Source organism: Pseudorca crassidens, chromosome 7 (genome assembly GCF_039906515.1).
Source record: "Pseudorca crassidens isolate mPseCra1 chromosome 7, mPseCra1.hap1, whole genome shotgun sequence".
In the NCBI taxonomy this organism is placed as follows: Eukaryota; Metazoa; Chordata; class Mammalia; order Artiodactyla; family Delphinidae; genus Pseudorca; species Pseudorca crassidens.
This window is the reverse complement of record NC_090302.1, coordinates 7,934,715-7,943,744: the sequence shown is the minus strand read 5'-3', so window position 1 is coordinate 7,943,744 and position 9,030 is coordinate 7,934,715. Positions and strand designations below refer to the sequence as shown.

The 9,030-nt window shown below is 54.0% G+C and overlaps 2 protein-coding genes across 4 annotated transcripts in view; one reads left to right on the top strand and one right to left on the bottom strand.

Moving 5' to 3' along the window:
- Window positions 1–1,656: 1,656 nt before the first annotated feature.
- On the bottom strand, window positions 1,657–7,236 carry NAIF1 (nuclear apoptosis inducing factor 1). The gene is made up of 2 exons (XM_067743154.1): window positions 5,854–7,236; window positions 1,657–4,207 (listed from the first exon to the last, which is right to left on the bottom strand). The coding sequence occupies exons 1-2, from the start codon at window positions 6,362–6,364 to the stop codon at window positions 3,735–3,737; spliced, it is 984 nt and encodes a 327-aa protein (XP_067599255.1). The 5' UTR covers window positions 6,365–7,236; the 3' UTR covers window positions 1,657–3,734.
- A 193-nt stretch (window positions 7,237–7,429) lies between these two features.
- SLC25A25 (solute carrier family 25 member 25) overlaps window positions 7,430–9,030 on the top strand; it is a 32,993-nt gene continuing 31,392 nt past the window's right edge. Inside the window, exon 1 of one of the 3 annotated variants that reach the window (XM_067743145.1) lies at window positions 7,430–7,811. In XM_067743145.1, coding sequence (XP_067599246.1) covers window positions 7,560–7,811 — 252 coding nt within the window. In that variant the 5' untranslated portion in view covers window positions 7,430–7,559. The remainder of the gene's footprint in view (window positions 7,812–9,030) is intronic. The other 2 variants (XM_067743143.1, XM_067743146.1) reach the window with 2 other exon arrangements.

Genomic DNA, 9,030 nt, shown 5'->3' with positions numbered 1-9,030 from the left:
TCATGCCAGGGCACACAGCCAGTAAGAAGCAGGCTGACTCCAAAGACCTGGGACACACTTGTGAGGAGTTTAGCTCCTGGCCACAAACCAATGTGTGATCTTTCAGGCCCAATCACAGGCCATTTCAAAGGCTTTATGTGGAAGGCCTCATGTGCTCTTATGCAAAGCTGCATTCCTAGCCCAGGAGCTTCCATTCTGAGGTCTCAGTTGCCTCGGCCAAGACCTTCATATCAGGAGGAGTGGGGAGACACTTTGCTCTGACTCCGTACTTTTTCATTCCTGTCCCTTCCTGCTCTCATTCCCCCAACACACACACAAGTCTGTAAAGCAGGGGCTTCCCTCAACAGTGAAATGATTCCTCATCTGCAACACATCTGACCCTGCCCAGCACTGTCCCATGGGGAAAAATGCAACACTGGGAGAGCTGGCACTTCCCCTCTTGCTTATATCATCACAGTAAGTGATTAAAAACTTGACTGTTGGGCTTCCCTGGTGGCGTAATGGTTGAGAATCTGCCTGCCAATGCAGGGGACATGGGTTCGAGCCCTGGTCCGGGAAGATCCCACATGCCGCGGAGCAACTAAGCCTGTGCACCACAACTACTGAGCCTGAGCTCTAGAGCCCGTGAGCCACAACTACTGAGCCCGTGTGCCACAACTACTGAGCCTGCGTGCCTAGAGCCCGTGCTCTGCAACAAGAGAGGCCACTGCAGTGAGAAGCCCATGCACCGCAACGAAGAGTAGCCCCCGCTCACTGCAACTAGAGAAAGCCCACGCGCAGCAATGAAGACCCAACACAGCCAAAAATAAAAATTAAAAAATAAATTAAAAAAAAAGAACAGCGGTTAAAGAGATGGGCCACCCCAGGGTATAAGATAGCTGTGCGACTTTAGGCAAATTGTTCAACCTCTCTGATCCTCAGTGACCTTATCTGTCAACTGAGAACAGCATTAGTACCTGATTCATGGGGCTGTTGCAAGAAGTCAATAAGGTAATGCCTATAACACCTGGGCTCGGTAACTGTCAGTTTTTATCATCACTAAATATTGGAGAGAGTGATAACTGTGTCCAGAAAGGCTGGGCTCCCTCTAGAATGAAGGCCAATCTCAAGTGAGAATCTCTGCTTAGCAGGACCGCTCAACTGTTGAACAGAAACTCCTGAGAACCAGCCCTCCCTGGGGCATTATCCTGATTCCATCTGTTTGTCTTCCAGTCTCTGAGCCAAAGTTCTTAACCTTCAGAAAATATCAGAATCACCCAGAGAACTTGTTTACCATGCATATTCTTAGAGCTCTCCCTCCAGGAGTCTCTTCTAGGTTTTAGATGAGGCCAGGGATTGGTTATATTAAAAACACCCCATGTAATTCTCATCCAGAGTTTGAGACACTGCCCTAAACCAGGGATAGGCAGCCTTTTGTGGAAAGGACCAGAGAGTAAATACTTTTGGCTTGTGGGCCAGATGCTCTGTCACAACTACTTAACTCTGCTATTGTAGCAGAAAAACAGCCAGACATTAAGCAGAAGAAGGGGTATGGCTGTGTTCCAATAAAACTTTATTTACAAAGACAGGTGGGCGGGCCGGATTTGACCTGTGAGCCTCTGCTCTGCCAGCCCCTATCTCTTCTATATATAACCAATGAAGACACAGACATGTATATCAAAAAAGGTGATATTTCTTTAATTTAAAATTATGATCTGGAAAGAACCAGTCAGTTGAAGTGATCCAAGCTTCCTCTTTATACCCAGTTGGAACAGACACAATACTGGCTCAGATTGCCAACCCCAGAGAAAAACGAAACCAAGCTGCAAACCCTCAGGAAGTCCCTGAAGCTACCCTGATGGGGCCATCAGGCACCATGGAGGGAGGGCACCCAGGCTGCCAGGGGCTGCTGCTTTCCAGCCACACTGAGAAGACCTTTCCTTCTGCAACCCAACTCCCTCACCGGCCTGATTCCTCTCCACTGCTCTGTAGCTGGCACTGCACATGTACCCCACAGAGAGGATGGTGGTAAAGCAGTCACCTCCCAACCATCTTTGGGGGCATCTTCCCAGAATTGCAACAGTGGAGCTGAGCGATTCTTAACGTGCCCAGAAGGGCAGCACCTTTGTTGTTTAGCTGAGATCTGGAGCCTTGAGTTTATTTTTTTTTTTTTTTTTGCGGTACGTGGGCCTCTCACTGTTGTGGCCTCTCCCGTTGCGGAGCAACAAGCTCCGGACGCGCAGACTCAGAGGCCATGGCTCACGGGACCAGCCGCTCCGCGGCATGTGGGATCTTCCCGGACCGGGGCACGAACCCGTGTCCCCTGCATCGCAGGCAGACTCTCAACCACTGCGCCACCAGGGAAGCCCTGGAGCCTTGAGTTTTAACCATCGGTCACGTGTGGCCAAGGCCTCGACAGCAAAATGGCAAACTTGGGAAACGATCGGGAAAGATGCAAGGGTCTCGGTAATCGATGGCGATTCTGAAAATGAAACAGACAAATGCCATCTGGGTAAAGTCCTTACACATGGGGAGGAAGCGCATCAAGACAGAACAGTGAACACCACCTCCTCCGGCACTCCGAGGTCGGTCTGCTCTTCCCCGAGCACAGAAGTCCAAGGTCTCACTTCTTAGGTCAGTTTCAATTCTCCCACTGCATACATTCAGGGCCAATCAGGCCTTCAGAGTCACCTCACCAGTCAGTGGGAGTCTCACAAGAACACAAGGTGCTGAACACTGTGAGAAGGGAGTCCAGGGTGCGATGCTGAGCAGGCTGTTTTCTGCACTGAGTTTTGGAAATGCACAGTCAGTAGAGAGGAAAGGAGGAAGGGCGTGGCCAGAGCTGCCCTCGGAAGCCTTCCCAGAGGGGTTCGTGAACAGAATAAATACAACCGGCTTGCAGCAAGCCTTCCGGAAGGAGCCAGCAGGTCACCTCAGACCCACTGCAGTGGGGCAATAAGTAAAATTTACAGCACCCAAAGCCTGATACTCGACCTGAGTCAAAAGCTGTTGGGACAAACCACCAGAGGGCTGCGCGGGGACGCAGTGGAAGACCAGATGGCGACCAAGCTGTCCCCACCACACACAGAATTCCTGAGCCCCACGGGCTGCAGCCTGGGTGTACAGCAGGGGCAGCCCAGGGCACTAACAGGGCCCCTGCTGTGCCCGGGTGCAGTGGGGTGGGGGGACAGCACGGCACTAACTAGAGTCCCCTGAGAACTGAGGCACAGTGAGAAGGAGAAAAGGGTGGGGTTTCCTCCTCAGGCCCAGCTGTCACTCTGCCTCCCAAGGGGAGGAAGAAGATGTTTTTGTGCTACTGCCAGCACCACTGATGTTATCTTACTCCAAAGGATGGCACCTGGGTGGGGGGTGGGTGTTTCCGCACAGACCCCCAAGCTGTGAGGTGGTCCCCAGTGAGGGCCGACAGCTGTCCTAGTCCAAGTCTGGGTCATGTCACAAGCCCTGGCTCATGACAATATGGGTCCCATCACCAGCACCTGACCCCCACCTATCCAATCTTCAGGTTCTTAGCAGGACAGCTCAAGGGGTAGGGGGAAGAGAGTTTGGGTCCCAGGAACCCAACAAATTCTTCTTCCCAGTCTGCTTCATTTCTCGGAAACCGTGGACCCCTAAATGTCTGTCAAACTGGGAGCCGTCCACATGGCCAGGCCTAGACTGAGGCCAACCACACAACCCACTTACAAGACCATGTGGTGTCATCCATTCACAGCAGAAGGCTGGCTCGACCCCTGCCCTCACTGCATGATGCTGTCCGGCTGCCCATTCTGGGCCACCTGTCCAGGGTCAGAGGCAGTGGTGGGGTTGGGCATGTTGCTCTGCAGGTAGCGGCGGAAATCTTTGATCATGGGCCGGAGGACCTGGATGAGGACGCTCAGGGCCGCCTGGGTGCCCTCCATGGCCTGAGCCTGGCGCTCTTGGGCACAGGCCTGCACCTCCTGGGAGCGACGGATCATCTGTAGCAAGTCATTCTGCTGCTCCAGGTGCTGGGCAATCTCCTTCACGTGCAGGTTGGTGACCCGCTGCTCCTGGATCAGCTTGGCTGAGTTGAGGGCGATGCGGCTCTTGAGCGCCTGTGGCTTGACTGAGGTGTCGGCATGCTGGGCCATCATCTCCACGGGGGCCTCCGTTGGCAGGGGTGGGGGGGCCTCGGCCGTGCAGTACTCTACCACTCCCTCCTCCAGCGTGTGATAGGCGGTCTCTGCGGGGACTGTGGGGAAGAAAGAGCAAAGGCAGTGGCAGGTCACCTTCTAGAAAGAGGGAGGCTAGCCATGCGGGGTGGGGAGGAGGCCATTAAGCCCTCCCCTGGCTTTATAGCCTTTCATATATAAATCTAGAATCGAAGGGGTTTAGAATCTTAATCTACTTAATAACCAAAGGGCCAGCCCCAGATCTGGCAAAAGCAAAGATGCTAATAGTAAGACTAGCAAAAAATGCAGAGCGCCTACTACGTGCTAACCCTTTGCACTCATGAGCTCCATGAATCCTCATAAGGACACCAAGAGGTAGATACTGTCACGTTCATTTTCAGAGAGGAGGTAGACTCAGAAACATGGAATGACTTGCCTAAGGTCAGCTGATTCATCAGGTCCAGGAAGAAATGCAGGTCTCCCCCAATACCAGAGCCCAATGTGTTCATCATCACCCCACTGAGCTGCTTCTGGCTAATAAAGGCAGAGCCACATGCTCCCCGAAGTGCCCCACTGGTCCGGCCTTCTTCAGTGCTTTCTTGACTTCCATGTCTTTTACGGCCAAGCAGAAAAGGAGGTGGGAGTGGGAAGGCACTAGCTAAAGTGCCCAATAAATGCCTCCCTGTCTCCTTGACCACCTCGGTCAATGGAATACCTAAAGGTCCTCCCTCTTCCAGAATAGCAACTGATTTAGACCAGTGTTTGATCCCCTTTCCCACCTCCATATCCTTGAGAAATATGACACTGTGGGGTTATGGCAGTCACACACACACACCCAATTCCCCCAAGCCCCACTGAGAATCACGGATCGAAACAGTTCCCAGCCTATCACAAAGAGCACTTAACAGTCATTGGTGCAAACCTTTATCTAACTAAAAAGTCCAACCAACCAGTTTCATTGTCATTCATAGGCGAGAACCTTTGAAGCCATTCTAGCTGGGCTGTTTGGGCCTCCAAGCATGTGGGAAAGGTCAGTCTTCTCCACCCTTTAATGCCAACATCCACTGTGTGCCCCCAACCCCACCAGGAAGCCCCCTTTCTCTTCTGAGTCCTTAGGTTCTCACAACTGACAGTGCAGTTATTCACATATTCGTCTTATCTGTCCTACTAGAATATAACCGGCCTATCTCTTAGACACCTTGGTAATCCCAGTGCCGAGCCCAGGGTTTGGCACAGAACTGCCCTAGTGGTTGATGAGTGAACAGAAAGGTAGATTAACACCTGGAACCATGAGGTTCCTCAGTTGTGCCTGATGAACGTTCACCACACTGAAAACCGGAATGTCTTTGTCCAGAATCGATGTCCACCTACCTATTTATTCAACAAATATGTCCTGACTGCCTACTAGGTGCTAGGCCCTGTGTTAAGTCCTGTGGAGATATAAACATGGTCTCTGTCTTCAAGGACCACACAGTTCAGTCATGGACATGAATGGTGGCAAAACAGTGGAGAGCAAGCCAGCCTGTCAGAAGTCCAGACTGCGCGCTGAGGAAGTCCCAGAGAGAACAGGATCACTTCTGTCTGGGGATCTCTTGGAAGGCCTCATGGTCTTCCAAGACTCCCATCTGACCTTTGACCCTTGGCAGCCAACCTTCCCTGGGCTGCCCCAGCTCTTGCTGGCCCTTCCCATTTAGGCACGCCAGACTGGGTGGGAGAGGTCACTCACTCTGTGTCAGGGTGACCGTGGCTGCGGCTGCAGTAGCCGTGGGTCCAAGGGCCACGGGGTGGATCTCTGTGGTACTGGGCAGGCTGATGATGGTGGCCTCACCCAGCAGGTTGCAGATGCGCTGTTGCATAGGGGTGAGCAGTACGGGGGCTACAGCTGGGCCACCAGCGCCACTGCCACCACCTGTCCCAGGCCCACCAGCTCCGTCTTCCTCAGTGGGCCCTGGGGCCTCGCCACCCTCCACAGCCGCCCGGACCTGGGCAACCTTGCGACGGACCTCGGTCTTGAGATCAGACCACTTCTTCTTGACCTCAGGCAGCTCCCTGCGGCAGGTGGCCACGGCGTTGACCCTTCTCAGGATGCCATGCCATGCCGCGCTCTTGGCAGCCAGAGGGACCCCAGCGTTGAAGTGGTTCACCAGCAGGTGCTTCTTCAGTTCCAACTCCTCCACGATGATCTCCACCTCTCGCTCAGAAAAGTTCATTTTCCTTTTCTTGGCTGGGACGGCCATGGCCTCTCCCTACCTTGCTTTTTAAAGAAACTATAATCCCCTAACTGCCCCAATTCCCCTTCTCGCCTTCCTCAGCCTTTCTCCTCACCCACCCCCCCCCACAGGGGATAGGCCGGCCTTGTTCAAGGCCAAGTACCAGGCCTTTGGTAACCCCCCTTGCTACGCAAAGTGCGTAGGGCCCAGCCCCGACCGGCCCAGCTGCTGCCAGCCAGCTGCGTAATGGCTTCCTGAATCTGCCTCTTCCGCCGGGATGTGCGGAGATCCGCCCACTTCCCCTCTTCCCGCCTCGCAGCCCTTCTCCAGGGGGACCCGCCCTCCCGGTTGGTCGCGGCTCAGATATCACGTCGATCACTAGTTCTTTCGATCTGTCGCTCAGCTAAAGAGCATGCCTACTTACTGGAATTGGCCTGATCATTGGTCTAAAGGTGTGTCTGTCGCTACAGAGCGCTCCACCCAACCTAGCCTTTACTCACTTCCATTGGAAAGTTGTCCTGTCGTTCAATCATCAGTATTACGACTTTTACGCCGTTAAATTCAGCTATTTTATTGGTGGTTTTAGGGAGTTAGATTACCAAAACCCGGCTTCCTGAGGATTCCTAGTGCTTTCGGTCTTGAGCCGTTAGCCAGTTAATTTTCAGTTCCACCCAATGGCGCAAACTCTGCCTTGCAACCGCAGCTCACAATTGTTCCTCACGCAAATCCTACTTCCCACCGGAGACTGCGATCTCTCCTTACACGACGGCCCCTCCCATCCTTACGATTTCGCCGTCTAAACAGCGTTTCTCAATGGAAATAGGACGCGGAGCCTTCCGCCTGCCAATCACATGACTTATGCCTATCGCACCGTGATTTCCTCCCTCCTGCCCGGCTCAGCCAATCCCCGCCTCCCTCAGTTTGAATTGCCCCACGCTGAGCGGGGATCGCCCCGCCCTCTCCATTGATTCGGGTAGTCAAGGCCTGCGTGGGCAGTCCTCGGTGGGAGGTTCCGCCCCTCCGGGTGGCCCTCCGGGTCTGTGACTGGTCGGCGTCGTGCCTGGGGGTATGGCCATCCAGGCGGCGCGCGGCGGGGCGGGGCTCCCGGAAGCTGCCCATCCCGCCCGCTTGCCGGCACCTCGGAGCCCGCGCTAGTGGACTGAGGTCACCGGCGTGTCTAACGCGCTCTCCCCGCCGGCCCGTCACCCCCGCCTCGCGCCCGATGGTGAGCAGTGTGTTGTGCCGCTGCGTGGCTTCCCCGCCGCCGGACGCCGCCGCCGCCTCGTCGTCCGCCTCATCGCCGGCGTCCGTTGACCCTTGCGGCGGCGCCGTCTGCGGGGGCCCGGACCACCGGCTGCGCCTTTGGAGCCTTTTCCAGACTCTCGACGTCAACCGCGACGGCGGCCTGTGTGTCAACGACCTGGCCGTGGGACTTGGGCGCCTGGGACTGCACCGCACAGAGGGCGAGCTCCAGGTAGGCAACACGCACCGTCCGCATGGGCGGGGAGGGGACCCCTTCGTGCCCCCGCACCTCCGGGAGGTCCAGGTGACAGGTCTGGTCTGCACGACCGGCTTCTTTGGCAGTACCTTGGAGCTTGGCAGGCTTGGTGGACGACCTCTCGGACTGGCTGGGACCTCCTGAGTGACAGACGGACACCCCATTTATGCCCTGTGGGGAGTAGAGCTCCTTCTTGGCCTCTGTGGGCGCTTGGGCCAGGGGGAAAGGCTCTCCCTGGGTACAGGTGGGCACCTTCTGGGCATTCTGATGGTAGCAAAGCCCCTTTTTGCTGGGGCTTTCCCCAGAGTAGAAGGCCAAGTCTCAAGAGTCCGGCTTATGTCACCTTCTGACCTCAGGACTAAGCTTTGATGCTCCCCTCTACCCATCATTAATGGTTTCATCCATCCTTCTCCAGGAGCACCCCTCCCTCCCCTCTCGTTTCCTTGCCAGTGGTGGGCCCTGATCTCGTTCCTCTCAGAAGCATGTGGGAGTTGGAAAAAATGGGAACTGAGGTTTCAGGCAGATCGTGACATGTGGGTGGTGACAACTGACAGTTCTCATGGGTTAGATTCATCCCCAATTTGACATGCCTGTCCAGAAAATGGGATCGTGATCTCTTACAGGGTTGCAGATTAGCATGAAAGAATCTAGGGGGAAATTCTTCATAAAAGTGAAAGTGTGGCCCACCTAGGAGGGGATTTTTTTCCCCTTGTCCTGGAGTGGGCACCTGGCCAAGGGGGAAGAGGGGACAGAGATGTGTTGTCCTTTCTGTATAAAAACCTCGAGCAGAGGCTGGTTCTTCCGCTTCTGTCTCTCATGGTATGTTTTCCTATCTGACTTTGTAGCTGTATCTGCTGTTTTCCAGTATTTTATTTATTGTGGCTTAGCCTGATGTATAGCCTGGAGGAAGACTACTGAGTATTTTAACTAAATTGTTTCTTTTCTAAGTTAGTTCCTTTGGTCCATTTGTACATACCGCAATTACAGAATCTCATAGCTAAGTGTGAAAAAATTTTTTGTTAAAACGCCAGTGAGTTAAACCAATTAGTTTGTTGGGTAGGTATACATAAAATTTTTAACTCATGTCCAGAATATCTTGGATCAACACCCAAGCTATTTAACCTAGTTAGGATAAGCCTAGGAAGACCAAGGTTAACACTGTGCAAGGTAGAATCATTGGGTTAAGTCCAACAGG